The 20,002-nt window shown below is 41.7% G+C and overlaps 1 protein-coding gene across 1 annotated transcript; it reads left to right on the forward strand.

Moving 5' to 3' along the window:
* Positions 1-725: 725 nt before the first annotated feature.
* Positions 726-13,240, forward strand: ARRDC3 (arrestin domain containing 3). Its single transcript, XM_032096103.1, has 8 exons — positions 726-1,230; positions 4,438-4,519; positions 7,024-7,171; positions 8,391-8,493; positions 8,884-9,140; positions 9,536-9,698; positions 10,505-10,659; positions 12,032-13,240. The coding sequence occupies exons 1-8, from the start codon at positions 951-953 to the stop codon at positions 12,086-12,088; spliced, it is 1,245 nt and encodes a 414-aa protein (XP_031951994.1). The 5' UTR covers positions 726-950; the 3' UTR covers positions 12,089-13,240.
* Positions 13,241-20,002: the final 6,762 nt, after the last annotated feature.

A 20,002-nucleotide genomic window follows, 5' to 3' on the forward strand; every position in this document is an offset into this window, starting at 1 on the left:
TAGCTAATGCAACATTAAATAACCAAACCCAAAGCATTTAAGAGAAGAATAGCACCACCAAAGTAATAACAATGAAAAAAAAAAAAAAATCAACAGTTGGAAAGATTTCCAGTGATTTGAGGCAATGTAATTTGTATTACTTGGGCAGTCATTGATACTGGAATAGTTAAACTCAAATGAATCAGTACTAATTTTCAAAAGTTTCCGGGGAGGATTACCAGGTAATACAATACATCCTGCAAGCCAGGACTGGTTTTTATTTCTTGTTTTTCCACCACTTCCTATCCAGCTTTGCTCTTTTCTTTCCCATCTTTACACACATACACACAAGAACAGGATAAAACCAAACCTAAGCAAACAAATGGGAAAGCCCCTAAAAGTAATAAAATCCTACCAACCAACCAAAACCAAACCAAGCAAAATAAAACGAAAAACCAATGACCAACACAACAGAGAATTTGCCAGTTTCAGAACAAGGTCTGTTAAGTGAGGTACAACTTTTATCTCTTTATAGAGGCTGGAATACTGCCATCTTCCTTGGAGCCGCTGACTCCCGTAACAAAGCATCACCGGGCGCTTTCAGCCGAGCCGAGGGGCAACACACACCCCACCACCCGCGCCCCCCAACGCGGCGGGGCCGGGGCTGCCCCGGCGGGGCGGGGCGGGCGGGGCGGCGCATGCGCAGCCAGCTTGTTTGTCACACGGCTTATAAGGCGGGGCCGGCGGCGGCGCGGCAGCGCCTTTGTGGGGAGACGCCGTGTCGGCACCAGCGCCGCCCGCGCCGGGGCTGGGGCTCCCCGCCGCCCCCATGAGCCGACTCTAGGGTCCGCGCTGCCGCACCCCTGCGCCCCAGGGGCTCGGGGTTGGTTGTCTTTGGTTCCCCCTTCCCCTTTTTTGTTTTTTTTTTTTTTTTTCTTACAGTCTATTTTTGTACACTTTGCTATAAAACCATGGTGCTGGGGAAGGTGAAGAGTCTGACGATAAGCTTTGACTGTCTAAATGACAGCAATGTCCCCGTTTACTCTAGTGGGGATACAGTCTCAGGAAGGGTCAGTCTAGAAGTGACTGGGGAAATTAGAGTGAAATCCCTTAAAATCCATGCGAGGGGACACGCTAAGGTGCGTTGGACTGAATCGAGGAATGCTGGATCCAACACTGCCTATACACAGAACTACACCGAAGAAGTGGAATATTTCAACCATAAAGACATCCTGATCGGCCACGAGAGAGGTAAGAGCTGCCCTTAACTGCTGCTTTGTTTTTTATGGAAAAAAAGCACGCATCTTTGTATCACCCCCGCTTAGCCCTTTCTTTTTTAATGGGTGCATTGGAGAACAGACATGCCCAGGGTCATATCTTGGCGATGGAGTTACAGGAGATGCATTTGCAAAGTACCTGCAAGCAGGACTCCCTTGAACTACTTGCCCTTCTGCATGGCCATTTATTAATAAATTTTTTACTAATATTTTACCTTTTTTTTTCTCTGTTAACATTCAGTAGGATTTGCCGTTCCGTGGGGAGAACAGCTGTAGAATCACAGTCAGATAGGCACTGGACTTCACTGGCAGAATCCTAATAGCAAATCTTGAAACACAGTGAAAGCATAAAAACTACTTTCTGACACATGCGGGGTTCTCTTGATGCTACTGGGGTGATAACACAATGAATTTTTCAGGATGGCTTGTTACTGGTAGATAAGAGTCTCCGTGACTTATTTTGACATATCACCACCCTGCGTGTAATTTCTTTCTCATTTCAGTATTACCTCCTCCTGGTAAAAACCTTTCATTACCTTGGGCCGCCCCTTACACTCCGCTCGGCGGTGGGGGTCACCCCGATGTAAAGATGTGTCCGAAAAGCCCTTGATGGGGAGCAAAAGGAGGGGGAGGAGAGAGAGGGGGGAAGTGGTGTTGCGTAATGGGAGCGAGCATCCCTCCCAAAACTGGGGAGATGAGGATGAGGACCTCCTGCTCCCCACTTCCCACCCGTGGTGTCCCCACGAAATGAAGACCCCTTCCCCGGCGGGGTAGAAGCGCCGCGGCCCGGGGGTTCTGTGTGGTTGGTTGTTTTTTTTTTTTTCTTCTTCTTTCCCCCCCCCCCCCGAACTTCGCAGCCTTTGTTCGAAGCGGTTCAATCCTGTTTGGGACCGGCTCGGAGGAGGGGGGTGCGCCGCCCGCTTCGCGCAGATTGGCCGCACGCGTCAGGTGGTAGCGATGACTTAATTCCCCAGCGCAAGAAAATAATGTTAAAAACCGGTTATGTAATTTTTTGTGCTGCTTGCCCCGGTTTTTTTCTAAATGTGCATCATATAGCCTGCAGCGATGTGATAGTTCTCCTTCTTTCCGGAAAAAATAAAAAAATGCAATTTTTGATCAGCTCCGGGCCACTCAGCCACTATTCCCGAGCTTAACGCTGTTGCAGAACTCGGTTTTTTTTTTTTTTTTTTTTTTTTTCCTTTTTTTCTTCTTCATGCCTCGCGCACACCGCGCTAACGAGGTGACTTACTTGCGGCTCCCACCCGCCTCCTGCCACCGCCTGAGACATCACTCGCCCGAGCTTAAGTTCCCGCACCGCCGGACCGCGGGTTCCAAGAGCGTGGCGACAGCAGTGTGCAGACACACAGGAGCCGCCCGTGGCGGGGGGAGCACGCGTGGGAGCGGGCGGGACAAGGGCCCCGCCGAGCCGCTGCCGGCGCCCGGGGCCGTGTTTCAATGACCGCCCCGAGCGCGGAGCCGCGGCCCGGCCGCGCCCCCCGCCGCCCCCTGATTGGCCCGCTGCGGTTTGTTGCCCTGTTGCTAAGGCGATGCCCGCCGCTGATTGGCGGGGCGCTGGCGGCGGGGGTGAGGGCGCAGGTTTCGCTGCCTGCCCCCGGCGGACAGGGGCCGCTCCCCGAGGCGTTGGCGCGGCACGAAGCCCCTCAGAGAGGGAGGGTGGGGGGACGCGCTGCCCTCAGTCAGGTCCCTGCCGCGTCCCGTCGCCGGTCCCGTCCCCTGAGGGGTCTCGGCGCGGAGCCGGCGGATGCAGCGCACGCCGCGTGTGAGAGCGGCGGGGCTGGCGGCGCTCCGCGCGCGCCGGTTCAAGCCGGTCGGCTCCTGCTCCAGCCCGCGCTGATTGACAGCTCAGCACTTGTTTACCGCGGCGTGGCGGGACTGCTGAGCTGGCAGGAAGGGGGGGGAGCCGGGTGGAGAGCAGCGCAGCCACCACCGAAAGCAGCGCTCCCCCCGCTCTCGGGACAAATCAAACGAAAATGAATAAATCGTATTTATTAAAAACACCCCAAACACAAAACAACAGTATAAAAACCTACTCTCACGCCGACACATTGTCTTGCTCTTTCAGCACGTTTTCGTGACCTACACTGGGTAATGTTGCGTGCTGAAGGTGCATTTATTTCCACATCTTACTGCTGCATTTTTTTCTAAATTTTTTTTTTAATTTTGTTTATTTTAAAATTTTTGGTATTTGCACTGTAGCAAGTAGAGAATCCATGCTTCTGTAGGACAGTAGTAACTTAGAACCCTCCTGCGTGCCTCCGTTAGTGCTTCGGACAGTCACACATAAGCTGTTCCCTTTCATTTTGTCTCACTATATCCCGTTTTATAATTCCAGCCCTTTTTGTGTGCAAGGTGCTCAGTGATTTTTCACTCAACTTCCTACTTTTACCAAGTCAGCGTTTTTTTTGGTTCCATGTCAGAATAAACTGCAGTTTTCTTGTGGCATTTCAAGGTGGGCAAGTAATCATGACCATAAACAGGAGTCAGCATTCCTGGCATAAAACCAGCAAGTATCTGAGTCTTGCTGTGTGAGCAAGATCAAGTTAACCTATTAAAAAAAGAAAATTTTAGCTCTAAATAGCATTAATTGGGCAGCTTGCCATTTCTTAAGTCCCTGAATCTCTCTGATACTTTCTGGGTGGTGGTTGTACAGTCTGACTCGTTTCTCACACGTTTTTTTGTGTGTATGTGTGATTAATGTCTGGATGCTGTTGCCATGCAGGAGCTACAAAGAAGGTGAATTACTAAATTTAATCTTAAGCAGCAGACTTGGTACTGTTAATGCTGGTAAAGAGCCAGCTCTAGTTCTTTCTGACTAGCAGTCAGAGTGGAGAGCAGCATGATTTCCTTTACAAACCTTGCATGGAGGCCTTGAAATGGCCGCAGTTGAAACTGTGTCAGTATTCAGAGGCAGGATTATAAATTGAAACAAATTAGTCTCTGTTTCTCTGTAAGGCGAAGCTGGCAATCTTGCCTGTCCGCCAGAGTTGTCCCGGCATTCCAGCAGTTAATAACTAACTCACCAGAGACCCTTGTTTCTGGGACATCACATTCTTTGAGTGTTGTAATGTGTGAGCAAAATTTTTTTTTTCTGGAGGAGGAGCCCATGCAATGTGTGACATGTGTGCAGGTGGAATAGTGTTTTGGTTTATTTCTCTTTTAGATGATGACAATTCAGAAGAAGGCCTTCACACCATCCATTCAGGAAGGCATGAATATGCATTCAGCTTCGAGCTTCCACAGACGTAAGTACCCACTCACAGTCCTCCACACAGGGGCCTGCTGCCCACCGCCTGACCAAAACTCCTGCTGTGGGTGGAGGGGAAACCTTTTCAATGGTAATAGGAATTGTGCTCCAACATGCTGTAGAGAACATGATCTTATTAAACTGAAGAGGTTGCTTTTATACTGATGTACACATACTTTATTTTTTTTTTAATTTCCACAAAAAAGGAGCTCACTGCTGCCCAGTTGCTCACTTTCTTTTGACCAAGTCCTGTTGACTTACTAGATATTCCAATCTATTACCCCTTCCCAAGAGGAGGGAGAGGAATTTCAACTGTCACTGGAGTCCTGCAGAGTGGCTGAGATACCTTCTAACTCAGCCATTTACTGGAGCTATGCAGACAAGCAGAACTAGAGATAAGATCACAGTGGGATTGTTTGGGCTCAGGTCTGGAACAGATGTGGCAAGTTTACTTAGACTTCAACAAAAGAGGAGGTTGTTCTTATTCAGGTAGGATGTATGTACCCAGCCTGGCCATTTATGCAGAAAGTCCCGATGGAAAAAGTTAAGAATGGGTGGATGAAGTAAGAATTCTCCTACCTAATCCCATTGGCTTTAGAAAACAAATGAGTAAGTGCAGAAAAGAACGAGCAGAAGTTTGTTCCAGTAAGATAAAATTGTTGCCCCCTGCTGTCTGAAATACGTGATGTAGACACTGTGGACGTAAGGTTTGTACATAGTAGAGTTACCAATATGGAAATGAGCTAAAGATACAAGTTTCAGTAACATTAAATACACAGGAAAAGAGGGAGTATGAATATGGATGAAAAAAGAGCCTTTGCTGTAAAAGGCAAGTAGCAATCCTTAAAAAAATGATTTGAAAGTCCTTTGAAAGTGACTGAAAATTTGGCAGTTTTATGTGAGTAAGCTCACTGTCTAATATTAAAGTTGTTTATTAGAGGTGCTGGTTTTAGCAGAACCTGCAGATGACAAACAGTTTAAGTGAACAGCACAGGGCTTCTACACTGTTTCAGTAAGACTTTCTGTGAAGACCTGTGAACATGGAGATTTTAAAGACAATTTAGCATTCTGTGAAAATCTCAATGACAAGAAGTAGTAAGGCCAATACGGATTTTCCCTGTTTCCCTGTTTTTGAGTTGAAAAGCGCATTTAAAAAACCACAAAAAAAAACCACAAACACAAAATACTAGACACATCAACAAAAATGTTTAGCTTGAAGTGAAACAGCCAGATAGCAAAATATCACAAGTGTTGGTCTTGTTAAACCAGTTTTTAATAATACTGGAAAAACAAAGAGTGATACTAAAAGCCTGAATTTTGATGCTGCCTTTGTACTTGTTATTTTATGTCCATAGAATACTTCCAAAATTGATGTAAGGTTCAGAGCAACAGTGGAAAGATGTGCATCATCCTTACTGATTTTTTCTCTTCAGAATATGGGATGGAAGAAAACACTGAAGTTGGATTAGAAAATTCCTTTAATTGCATTATTAGGGAAAAAACCTAAACATTTCATATATGCAAATAGAGAAGTCAAACCTGTAACTGAAAGAATAATAATTACAGTAAAGTGCTAGCATGGATAGTATTACTTTCTATGGAAAGTATGGAAATCGTGTTGATTTATTTTAATGTATATATAACAGTGTATTCAGAACATAGTGAAATAGAAAAAAAACTTAGAAACTAAGTTACAGAAGACTACTGTTAATTGTAAAGAATTGAACTATAAAGATACTTTATCTTTCATTTTATGCTATTAAAAGTGAAAAAGTCAATGCTCACAGGTCTGGAAAAACTTCTTGCATCATCTTTCCTCCAGCTTCTAAAATAGATTTCCTTGATTTAACAAATTTCAGAATAGTCTTGATGATTTTATGTGTGTTGGTATATAAACATATATGCTTATATATGTACATTCTTAGGTATCAAAAATGTTCTAAGCTGTCTCCTCAGGGTAGAGGAAGATTAGAAGGTGCTCAAAATAGCCTCTCTTCAGAACTCCCAAGTTAGACTATTTACTCTGCTTAAGGTGAACCTAACTACCTAAGTGCTGAGTTACAGCTAAAATAAACCTGATGTTGAGCTACTGACCAAGTAAATAATAGACAATGGTTTACAAAATGCAGTACCCAAAACTATAATTGGTTGATACTAATGGTAATTTTAAATTGGTATTCAAAAGGGCATGCTTTACTCTAGATGTGAAAGTGGCCTCTTAAGCTTAAAGGACATGTGTGCTCTCCTGGCATTTTCTAGTACAATTCTTTAATCGATTCTATAAATCTATGCAAAACTATAGTAGGGTAAATTGGAGATGATTTTTTCTCCCATTTTTAATCTTGAATTTTTCTGAGATGTGGAAATTTTGCAAATAAATTACGCTTCATCAAGTACTACAGTGCATTAAAAATGCAGTTCTGTATACTAATTGCTGACCTGATCAATTGTATCATTAGACAGAAAGACTTTACTCAATTTTGACCTTTGTGTCCTGCACAGACCACTTGCTACCTCATTCGAAGGCAGACATGGCAGTGTGCGCTATTGGGTGAAAGCCGAATTGCATAGGCCTTGGTTTCTACCAGTAAAATTAAAGAAGGAATTTACAGTCTTTGAACATATAGATATCAACACTCCTTCATTACTGGTAAGAATTGACAGAATTACTCATTTTTTGTTTCTGGCATAAAAAATAATAAAGTTTAATAACTGAAACAACATCCATATCTAATTTTACCTAGTACTTACTTGATAATTAGTTAAAAGCCAATCTTCTAAATATTGTTAGTTCAGCAACTTTTTAAGTACTGGTATTTTGAAAGCTATGTTTTCTTGTACTTGGAGTTGCTTCACTTTTAAGATACGTTAAAATGGTTTTGTCAATTTAAATTGATAATACTAAATTGTTAAGTGTGAGTTAGAAGGAAAATTTTGGGAACTGTTCCTCTTTGATTTTGAACGAAGAAGGAACTGTGAAACCTAAAAGAATTAGTGTGACATTGCAAATGTAAAAAATGCAAACTAAATAATGTACTGGTGTGCATAACTGATAATTTTCATATGGACAGTTTTTTACCAATGGGGAGAAATTACCACAATTCTTTATAATCTTTTTCTGAAATGTCATTTCATTAAAATAATTTCAGTATCACAACTGCTTTCAATGAGGATTTAAGTCAGGCCTAGAATTCCATTCCCCCCCTCTCTTCTTCAAATTCATCCCCCATGGAGAGGGGAAAAAACCTCAGAATCCATTGAAATAGGTTTCTTGTGTGTATGGGTGAAGAATCAGACCTGCAAAGGGACATTGGCCTAGCACATATTCCATTAAAATCAAAAGACTCTTGATTTGACTTTAATGGGCTTTGGATCAAGTCCTAAATCCTGGTGTCATGTAAAATAACAAAGTCTGTTTGATACAGATGAAACAGGATCATTTTGAAAGAGGAAATAGCAGGAGTCAAGGTTACAGTACTTCAGGTTGGTTATTGTTTCTGAAATAGTGTACTGGAATGACATTCTAGTTTACTGGTAAATTAAAAGCTCTTCAACAATATGGTGGGATATGTAGGCTTATAAAGTGTATCCTTAGGCTATGCTGAATTTATTTATGTATAAAAAACTGTTTTAAATGTAACTAGTATGAAGTGTAGCAAAAAAGCAGTGTTAATGAGTATGGAATTAGAATAAAGCTTACAGTTTACATAGTGCAATTTGCTTGAGGTTTCTCTCTAAATGAAACTAGATATGCTTATAAAAATGCACAGAAAGTATATAATCAAAATATTTTTTTGGTGTTCATTAGAACAGATTAAGAGATTCATGGAGCACTCTATTAAATGGAAAATACTGTTCTTTTCTTACAGTCACCCCAAGCAGGCACAAAAGAAAAAACTCTCTGTTGTTGGTTTTGTACCTCAGGCCCAATATCCTTAAGTGCCAAAATTGAAAGGAAGGGCTACACCCCAGGTACGTAACAGAAGTAATTATAGGAAATGTTTTTCCTTCCCTTTTAAAATGACAGTTTGTACTTAGCTTCTGTTATATAAAAGAAATACTTAAACTATTCTTACCATTTTTGTCTGCATTCATCTGTCTTGCTATTTTAAGCTACTAATTTTGTTAGCTTGCTGTGTCTCCAGATTGTTAAAGGACATTTGCTTTTATTGGGCCTGTGCAGTTTTCTGTTAGATTTACCTTATGGTGACCTTACTCCTGCTAGCATCAGTGGATGTTGTTAAAAGTGTAGATCATTGCTAGCAGCGTCCAGAGCCACATAACAATACACAGTATGTGGCAATTTGCTTCAGTTGCCTTGCAAATATATAGAAAAAAAAAAGAAATTTTGCTTTGTTTCAGGTGAATCAATTCAGATCTTTGCTGAGATTGAGAACTGCTCTTCCCGTGTGGTGGTGCCAAAGGCAGCCATTTACCAAACACAGGCATTTTATGCCAAAGGGAAAATGAAGGAAGTCAAACAGCTTGTTGCCAACCTGCGTGGGGAATCCTTGTCATCTGGCAAAACAGAAACCTGGAATGGCAAACAGTTGAAAATTCCACCTGTTTCTCCTTCAATCCTTGACTGTAGTATAATCCGTGTGGAGTATTCACTGATGGTATGTTGGGCTGTTTCATTGGAGTATGAGTAGTTTCCATGATTCCTTGCAAATTGTTAACAAAGCTTTGTGAACTGCTAACTAGTTACAAAAGAAATACACAGCCTAGCATTAGGTCTCCTGACAAGAATTTTCTTAAGTAAATTCAGTTTAAATCTTGCGTGTTCTAAATAAATGTGTTACGAGTAGGTGACATTTCCATGTGAGGACTTCTGTTAAGAATATAGAGCTGCCTTTGACTTGGAGGGCTTTTTGTATCCATAGGGACATTGGCTCTGAAACAAACAAAAAGAAATTTCAGCCTTGTGAAAAATTCCATGGGTGGAGATTTTAGTCTAATAATTATGAAGTGCTCATACAAAACTGTTTTTAATCTATACTTCGTGTTGTTTTAGGTATATGTGGATATTCCTGGTGCCATGGATTTATTCCTTAACTTACCGCTGGTCATTGGCACCATTCCTCTACACCCGTTTGGTAGCAGAACATCAAGTGTAAGCAGCCAGTGTAGCATGAACATGAATTGGCTTGGTCTGACACTGCCTGAAAGACCAGAAGGTAACCTGACAAAACAAGTCTGTTTTGATTTTTGTGTGCTTCATTCATTGCTGTCACGCAAGCAGGCACAAATTACCTCCTTCATAATAAAGCCCACAGAAAATCCCTTGAGGATGTTTCCTTGCTATCTGCTTGCTCTCTGTAGAAGAACAGAGTTGGCCTCCTTGCCTTCCTCTCTAAGGTACGAGCAGGGGAACCCAGCTGCTTGGAAGCTGGTGCAAGTGAAAGCACAGAATGCCATTGTACCTGGGCAGAATTAATTCTGCCTCCAGTATCCCAGCTGTGTCCTCGGTTGTAAGGCATTGTAACCTACCAAACTAGCAGTTAAGGTGACTTTTAGCAACCTTGGTAGCCAAGACTTTGTGAAATGGTAATATAATTCATCTGAGTGGGAATCTCTTGTCAAAGGAGAAACTCTGTAGCTTCTTTACTCTTTTTGCATATAAACATCTGGGGGTTTTAATGTACAAATCCCAGACTCTGATGGTGGAATCCAGAGGAATGCAATGTTTTTTCATTACTGCCTGTAAGAGAAATTCAGTATTGTGAGTGTGCTTTAAATTTGAAGGTGATAGTTAGGCCACAATAAACAATGGTCAGTCTGCTCTTGGATTGGAGCATAGTCTTAAAATAAGCTATAATAGTCTACCATCTCTTTCGTGTTCAATAACTGTGGAAAAACGACTGAAGTAATTTATCTAGCTGCTGGTGCATTTTACGATATGAAAGTTTAATATTCATCATGTTATATGTTTTGACGTACATAAGAACTTGTTGTTCGACCTGCGTGTGCCTTTTCCCTGCAGCACCTCCCAGCTATGCAGAAGTGGTTACGGAGGAACAACGGCAGTCAAGCCTTGCACCCTTAGGTGCTTGTGATGACTTTGAGAGAGCGCTTCCAGGGCCACTGTTTGCATACATCCAGGAGTTTCGTTTTCTGCCTCCACCCCTCTATTCAGAAGTAGGTACCTCAGAATTTAATGAAGAATTCACTGTTTCTCTGAATTCTGTCGTGTGTAATAAATGTAGGAAACTGTTTCTACTTTATGAAAACCAGGACAAATAATCAAAAATATGAAAAGGGGAAGAGGTAACTTAGTTTTAGCAAAGTGCAGGAAAATTAATCAAAAAGTTTCCAGGATTCTTCACTATTCTAATGCTTTGTAGAAATTCCAAAACTATTTTGCATCCTCTGGGCAACTTTACTAAAGTTATATTGCATTATACATGTAATACATCACATTGGTGAATACCAACATTTTTCACCTCTACTTTCTAAAAGTACTGTGTATTTTTTGTTCTTTGTATGTATTACTTTCAGAATTCCCATGTAGAGAAGTTACAAAAGCTACTTTTTCTGGCTTAGGTTTCTCTAAATGCACAGTTCAAACATTTCTGCCTGCAAGTTTAGTTCTGTGGAAGTCACTCAATAACTGGGACACAAGTTTAGGCTTCAGAAGCTTCAAAAGCCATACTCATATTTTTCAGGGAAAAGCAGTAGTATAGGACAAAATAGAATAGTGTCTTTTGGCTAAATCTTGCCTGGATACACCCCCTCTTGATTTTTTCTTTTCCTCTTGAAACACTTAAGCTGCTATTGAGTGAGTGGGTTTTTGTGTCTTGTTTGTGGACTCTTCTGTAACGTAAACCAAGAGTACAACTCAGGGCCTTTCAATTTAGGTAAAGATTTAGAAATAAGCTTTTCCTTTGTTCTAAAAATGGCTTTATAAAATTAACTGACCAAACTGTGTAGTGTTCACTTAAATTATACTTCTATCCAGTTTTGGAGACCTAAGTTAGCATGTTCTTCACCTCCTTCCTTTTGGTGAAAGGAAGAAGATGTAATGTGTTGAACACATGAATTTTTAAGACATTTCATGGGGTTATTCAGGAGTCATTACTTACAAATTAAGTAGAAGAACTTTTTACTAACAATTCTGTGTCTTTTTAAGTAAAATGTCTTCTGACATAGATTTAGTAGTTTAAGTTACATGTTCAGTGATGAGTAAGGTTGTCTTCTTAGTATACAATAAATAATTTAAAAAATTTGTGCTGCTATAGCAGGTTTGTTTCAATTTTTTTATTACATCTTCGTCTTATCCTTAAGCTACCATCAACTTGTAGTTTGAAATATTTCACTACACTTAGTAATTTTCAATTCAAAGTTTTATCTAATTTCTGGAGATATTTCAGTTACTTGAATAACATTTGGATTGGGAATACCATTTATCTCTGTCTTGGACGTAAAAATTTTGGTATTTGGATTGGTTTATTTTCTAGCAATCAGTTCTAAAAATACCTTGGGTTGTTGTGTTTTTACCTCTTTTGTTTAGATTGATCCAAACCCAGATCAGCCCGCAGATGACAGACCATCTTGCCCCTCTCGTTGAAGGAATCCATAAGAAGCTGACTCGACTTGGGTTTTGAATCATACCTGCCGTGTTGAAGGTCAAGGCATCATAGTGGAGACACACTTTCAAAGAAAGTGGGTTTGCTCTTGCCTGTGTGGTGAAAAAACGAAAACAACCTGTGATCATGCTTTGAAGCCTACAGTAACACTGTAGGACTGCTCCACATGCTTGAAGAACTGAGCTTTCCCCCCTCCCTCTTAAATACTGGCACATACTAGGAGCAGCCTTACTAACCTACAGTCATGTGTGTCCAGCCACTCAAACCACATTAAGAGAGGTTTGGCTTCCTCTTACAGTTTGGAAATTTGCACATGCTTATTGCTTACATTGTGCGGTTCAGTGTCACTACAGCTTTTTCTCATTTATGCCAGACATTTGTTATCCCCTTCTTATTTTTTGTGGTCCGCACAATAAGGAGCAAAAGAAAGCTTTGACAAAAAAGAAAGAAACAAAAAAAACCCCAACAGCAACAGACTTTGACAAATGCACTGACTTCTCTTTTTTTTTTTTTTTTTAATTTAATGTAGCCTGGACTTTACCTGCGTATGCACATGCTCAGAATTGTCCTAGTAGGCTGATCGTGTATCACCTCTTCAGCTTGGATCCTATTGTGGATTTATTTACAAACATCAAATGCCTTCAAGCCAATCCTTCTTGCTGTATGTTTTGCAGCCTACTGTAGTAGATCAGCAACAGATATGGGGATAGGGTGGGAGGGTAAAGAATTAATAGAAAGAAACTAATAGACTTCATCAAGATTGTATACTTTCTTGATTTCTTTTAAGAATTTGTTGCCTTTCTACTATTATCGCAAAGCAGCATTTTGTTACAGACTGCCTAAAAATCACTTAATCTCAGGTGAACTCATCACTTGCCAAACTGTTGGGATGCTATTTGTTTTTTTATGTTGCACTGTTGAGTTAGTTCTTTTTTTGTTTTGTGTTTGTGTTTTGTTTTTATTCTTTACTTGAGAGGGAGATTTGGAATAGGGACATACACAAAAGTTACAAAACCCACCTCATTCCCATTTCTCTTTCTACGTTACAAAAAGAGATGTGCAAGTTGTGAAGCTCTAAAAAAAAAAAAAAGGCACAAATGAAAGCACCAGCAGACACCAGCTGTTCTTCAAAAGAATTTTAAAAGGAAGTAGTCATACACTGTCGAGATGCACAGACAGATCAATATCTCAAGTAGCAGGGATAGGAAGGGAAAGTAAATTTATTTTTATATATAGCTACTTAATCACCAAAAATTTATATGTAATGAGTCTAGTAGAAAGTATATTTCAAACCGCAGGAAAAGCTCATACTATGCTAAGAGCTCAGTTTGTGCACTTTGTATTACCTTCAGGGTTTATGATACTGTACAAGATAAATATAATTAAAGTGGGGAAGATCAGTGTTACCATCCGTGCTTAAATATGAGTTAGCTGGAATTGCTTCAATGACTGCATCTTCTGTGGCACTCTAAAGGGCTTTAAAACAAAACAGTGAATTTTACCATGTATTCATACAGAATGCAAGAAACTCTATGGAAAGAGCACTTGTCCTTGAGTATGCCCCAGGAAAAAGAGTGCAATGGAGCCATTACCTGTGCTAACAAATACCAGCACTTATATGTTAGAGATGTACAATGGAAGTCAACTTTGTTTTTCAGAAACCATGTAACACAGATCACTGACAAAGGGACACTCTTCTGGTCTTGACTACTTAAACAAATCAAGATCTAATCCATCAAACACCTGTCTCCTTGTGCAATAAAAAAAGCTCAGAAGAGAGTGGGAGAGGGGAGGCTGGTGTTTCTGCATGGTGCTGATTATTAAAAACTTCTGCCTTGTTTTTAAGGCTTCATAAATGCAACAAAATAGGCTTTTCCATAAGTGGCCTTTATGAGAACATGAAAGATCATTCATGTTTCAAAAATGACAACAGGGTGATAAAATATAAATGAGTCGCGTTTTAAGTGATTCAGTTAAAAGGCTGGGGCTTTGAGCGGGAATATTGGCAAGAAGGAAATTGGATTATATTACTAGGCCAATTTTGTGGATGTCCCTTCCCTCTACCCTCTTCAACCAAACAATTTTTAAAGCTGATGGGATCGTTGGTATAAAAGGGCATTTGGTGGTTTTACTTTTTTTTTCCTTTTTTGTTATTTTAACAGACTAGGGAACAATTGCTGATACACATAGCATAGCATTAAAGTACTTACCACAATAGAATGGAAAATTGCATATGAGGCAGGATTGACCAATATCATAGTAATTGACTTAGCATCACAGCCTTTGTGATTAGAACGAAAAATTGTATTAGCTTATTACAGCTGGTGGTGGGGTCCGAGGCTGTGACCCAGGAAGAGGTGACCGGTCCAGGGAGATGGTCCCGAAAGGAATCGCCTGCCCGAAGTCCGGTGTCTTCCTCTCAGCTGCTGGCAGAGGAGCCCTTGCAGAAGCTGTCAGCTCTTTAGTGATATCAGCTCGTGATTCCAGCTCAGCTCTGCAGGGCAGCCTCTAGGCCAAACCAGACCAGAGAGAGAGACGAGAAGACCCGTATGGCTGGTTCCGCACGAAGGGAGCTTTATTGTGGGTCCCCTCTGGCGAAGGGAAGCCAGGGACGAGCTCACTCCTCTACAGAGGCGAACTGGTCTTTTATAGGGATACAGGGGATCAGCAAGGGGACCAATGGATTACAGAGGGTCTGGGATAGACCAATGGGTTACAGAATGATCTCCATAGGGTCTCCCAAAGGATTGTGGGTCTACTTTCCCTCACCATGACTCCAAAGTCCTTTCCAGGGAGTCCTGCTGGGCAATTGCAAAATCTCTTATCTCAGCAGACATCCCTCCCGGGCAGTGGCTGGGCATATCCCACATTAGCTTATCAAATAAAGACTTCCAGTTTAAATCACATTGTTACTCAGAGGCATTACTCTTCCACAAGTATTGGTCAATTCTCAGCATTATAAAACTTGACGTTCACAGTTTTAGCCCAGTATTTGATAGAGAATTCTGAACTGAATTAGGAAAAAGTAAGTAAAATCCAAACATTAGAGAAACAAAGTGCAATATTAAATGTTTGCTTTATAGATTATATTCTATGGCTGTTTGTACTTTTTTTTTGTTTTTAGTTTTGGTGCTGAATATGTCCTTGTAGACTCTTGTTTTAAGAAAACTATGTGGAAGACAGTTTAATTTTTCCTATTGCTCTTCCTTGTGGAAAATAAACTTTTTTTAAAAAAAAAAAATTTAAATGTTTTATCTATGCATGAAAGAAAAACCACAAGTATCACATAGTACAGGAACTTACTGCAGGAAAACATGTATTGCCTATCTTAAACAATAGAGAAGAGCTATTTCTAGAACTATACCACAGAGTACCACAGGAGTCTAGTTTTGGGATCCTCAGTCTCTTACATCAGTGAGCTCATGGGGCCAGGTCCCAGATGGGAAATGCCTTTTTAGGACTCTGTATCATATTACAGCTGTAGTGACCCTATTCTGAGGTGTCTGGTCCTTTCCCTGAGAACATAACACAAATTTTGGGGGGATAGGAGGAAATTAGGGAGTGACTTCAAAGGTCTGTTTTGCAGATGGGACTTCAACATGAGGTTTATTGACTTGGGTTGTAGAAGGTCCTTTGCTCTTCCCTTGACAGTAAGCAGATGTCAGAATGTCATCCTGTGCCCTGTGCAGTGTTGCTGAGTCTCCCTAGTGTGCCAGCAGCGTGGCAGTGCCACTGCATGTCCTTTAGGCTGTGCACAGGCAAAATGGATTGTCACCATCCTTCAGGATCAGCATGCCATTTGACCTGTGAGGGGCTGGCCTGCGCTGTTCCTCTCCATTGGTGTTTGGGGTACTGGGCCACTGTGTTTCCACAGTACTGTATCTTCACTTCAGTGATGCAGCTGCTAATGTGGGCAACACAGACACTGATCCAACACCCTACATTATACAAACAATAGGACCTCCCTCTCTGAAACAGAGCATTTCAGCCAGCTTAATTTTGAGTTTGTTTTTCGTGAAGAATGCAGACATTCTTCAGACAGACTTTCCCTCCCTATTAATAACACTGTTAGTTTTTGCCTAAGTTCTGGTTGAAACCAGTAAGAAACATGAAGGTTGGTTGTCATTTTGCTAATCTGCTTGGAGATCTGTTAGTGTTTAATCTCTACTAGCGAAGAAGGGCCATGCAGCTGTTCACTAACCTCCCCACCAGTGGGTTGGGAAAGAGACTCTTCCAGAGGAGTCAAGTGAGAAGGTTGAGATAAAGACAGTTCAATAAAGCAAAAGCCACAGACACAAAGCAAACCAAGGAATTCATTCCCCATTTCCAGTGGACAGTCTTGTGTTCAGCCATCCCCAGGAAAGCAGCACTCCGTCATGCCTTAGTGGTGACTTGGGAAGACAAACTCCATTACTCTAAATGCTCTACCACTTCCTTCTTCCCCCAGCTCTATATGCTGACCATGGCACCATATGTCCTAGAATATCCCTGTGGTCAACTAGGGATCAGCTGTACCATCTGTGTCCCCTCCCAGCTCCTTGTGTAGCCCACTCACTGGTGGGGTGATTGAAGGAGCAGGAAACACCTTGATGCTTTGTGAGCTCTGCCCAAGAGTAACTAGAACTCTTAATCTGTCATGTCAATGCTGCTTTCTGTGCAAATCTGAAGCACATCCCTGTCATAGCTAACTGTGACAGAAATACCCCAGTCAAAACCGGAACAAACTCCTTCCTACCTCAGTGATTTTTTTTTTTTTTTTAGTACCTGCACAACCCTTCTTAGGGGTTTCTAATGCTATGTGGCAGGGTTAGAATTTAAATTAGCACCATTAAAGGGACACTCTTCTAGCAGTTCTGTGCAACATTTTGAAATCCTGCCATTTTAGACCAGCACTAACAAATTTAGCTGTATTGTCAGTGTTATTATAAATTTGGAAGTTATCAAAGTTTTGAGATCTGATTTTTTAAATGGAGATGTTTCTTATTTCTTTATATAAATACCTGAGTGTACGTACATAAGTCTGCTACACCAGGATGTAAAACTAATGGCTCTTCCACTCTTCCATTAAAGTGTACAGAGCAGCAGCAGGTTACAATTTCTTAAGCACTCGAGCTTTGAGAGGCAATGCTGCAATATGGATCTGTGGATACAGATATGCAGCTAGCGAGAATTTCTCTTGCTTCTTTCCAGTCCCGTAGATATTTTTCTCTCTCATGGAAGATACTAGTAGAGTTCTAAAAGCTGTGAACACCTGCGACCTTGCAAAGCTTTGTTTATGGTACAGTTGAAAAATATTTTGACAGTGGATGTTTTAGGATTTTAGCCAATCAATTAGCAGATCCTTTGACCAATTAGACTATGAAGAAAAAAGTCTATAAAAGAGTTGTAAAATAATTAAATAAAGGAATCTTGCTACACAATTCCTGCCTGCTGGATCTCTCTTCTCCTCCCTACCACTGCAGGATACCGTGATATGGATCAATATATTTTCTGGGAATTAGCTAGTTGAAACATGTACCTAGTACTTTTTAACCCCTTTCTAGATTTGAGCCTTCCTGTGTTATACAGAAATGGACCACTACCTCACCATGATCTTCATCCACCTTACCGTTCCAAAGCACAGCTACAAAGCATGAAGTCCAGCTACAGCAGTGAAGAAGGGTCTCCAGAAGTAGCCTGTGAAGCTGGGCAGCAACCCAGCAATGCTTTTCTGCAGGAAAACATCTGCAGATGCTGCTCATCGGAACCAATTCCTGTGACTAGGTGCACGGCTATAGGCAACTCTTGCAGAGAGACAAATGCCCAGCGGAGATTTTCCTGCATGAGGACAGCTGCTCCTGGGGCCATAGAGGCCAGACATCTCACATGTTTTGGATTTTGTGTGGAGTCCGCATTCAGAGATCCACAGACATGTTAGGAGTTACCAGAATTTCTACTGTATGACCATTACTGTGGATTTCAGATCCTGGATTTTGATGTTATTAGTGAAAGTCACTTGCAAAGGCACATTGTCAGGCACATTCCACCTTGCACTCCAGATCATATCCTAGAAATAGGAGGAAAGTAACCTGTATCTTCTCCCAGAAATCATTCACTCCTGGAACTCCACCTGGATACAGCGTGCTATTTTTAGAGCTGGATCTCCCTATCTCCCAACCTAGTGGATGTTACAACAGAGGAGTAGCTTCTGAGTAAAGTCCAAGTGCTGCCATGAAATCCAAGTTGAACAGTGTACCTTTCACCTAGTACAATCTTCTAACGCAAGATTCAGAGTTCAGAAGGACACTGCCTGTTGAGTTTGCTTTAGCCATCTTGCCTGAAATGTTTGTCATATTTGGATGACAGACAACTACCTGGATCAGAGGAGAGTGCTAAATATAACATAAAAATTGAATTATTTAGATGTGTTTTAAGGGGGAGAGGAATGTACAATTAAAAAATTAAAAAACACATTCAGAAAGCGTCACAGTGACCGCTGCTGACCACTGCCCAGGCTAGCTCCAGCGGTGTGCGGCAGGAGTGGGGAGCAGCTGGACGCATGGAGCTTTAAGGCTGCTCCTCTGAAGCCTCTGCTCCAGGCACTGCTAAGGCTCCAGCCTGCTAAGGCTCCAGACACTGTGGCAGTCAACAGCCCTCGAGGAAGGGAAAGATAAAAAAGTAGCGTGGAGGCTTGCCACGGGAGGTAATGCAAGTTAATTGGAGGGTATCCACAGAGAACAAGCCCAGATCAGCTCTTGGTAACAATTTATAAAGGGAGGCGTTACAACGGGGATGGCTTGACAGGGGACCAATAGGGGTCTTTAGGGGAGGGATGTGGACAGGGATAGACATTCATATGGGCCAATAGTCTCAAGGGGTGGAGGGAAAGGGGTCACATGCCCCAATGGGGAGTCAAGATTTAGGGAATTTCCAAGAGGGGAGGTATCCAAGGGGGCAGGGTCTCGGGGGATTGACAAGGACCATATAAGGATAAACCGGGAGGGCTGTGATGGACACCGAGCTTTCCGGAACAACGGGAGGGGTTTGGGTGATTGATAGGGAAAGAGCCAGAACATAGGGGAGGGGATAACCACATTGGGAGCCCCAGAGGAGCGGCTTGGATCTGGGGCAAACCAACTGGGAGGAGGAGTGGGGAAGGTAGGGACGAACCATCGGGGTACAGAGAACATATGAAAATACAATAAAAACACCACATCACCACAAGAAAGTTAGCCTGGCACTATGTGATAATTCTCTGCTACTCCTGTAGTCCAATCTGACGTCTTATACAGGAAAATCTCAGCGCTCTCTCTAAGACAGTGCATTCCATCTACCATGAGCAGCTCTCTGCATGATCTTCTGTTGGGGCACTGAGGGTAACAACCAAGTACACAATGTTTCCTCTTGCTCCCATATGTCACTACCAAGAGTCTATCGTCTTCCATCATAAAAATTTAGCCTCTCCAGGCTAAAGCATGCCTTTGACTCACCAACTCTGCACGAGATGCTTTGTCATGGAGAGGCCACAACCTGTTACTTGTGTATTGGTGTAGTAAATGTAATTTCTAAAATGAGCTGATGAATGTGATGCCATTCTTTCTCAAAGGAGACATGATACTTTTGTTTTCAGCTGAAGAGTAGGTTGGAGCATAGGAGGAGGGGAAAAATTATTGCAAAACCTAGTTATTATTTACCTGAAAAGTAATTTCCCAGGCTAAAAAAGGCCTTGCTGTGATGGGACAGCCTTAAATTAAAATGAAACTCCCCGCTGGAGATGGTCAATACTCAAGGCAAAGCTGTCATTGTTGCCCATCAGCTAAGAAACAGAATTTAAGAATACTTTCTTAAGGTAAAAGGTGTCGAGTATTCACTAGGTAATGACATCTGATTAATAAATTGCTTTTTTATCATTTACG

The sequence above is a fragment of the Corvus moneduloides genome, chromosome Z (assembly GCF_009650955.1).
Source record: "Corvus moneduloides isolate bCorMon1 chromosome Z, bCorMon1.pri, whole genome shotgun sequence".
NCBI lineage: Eukaryota > Metazoa > Chordata > Aves > Passeriformes > Corvidae > Corvus > Corvus moneduloides.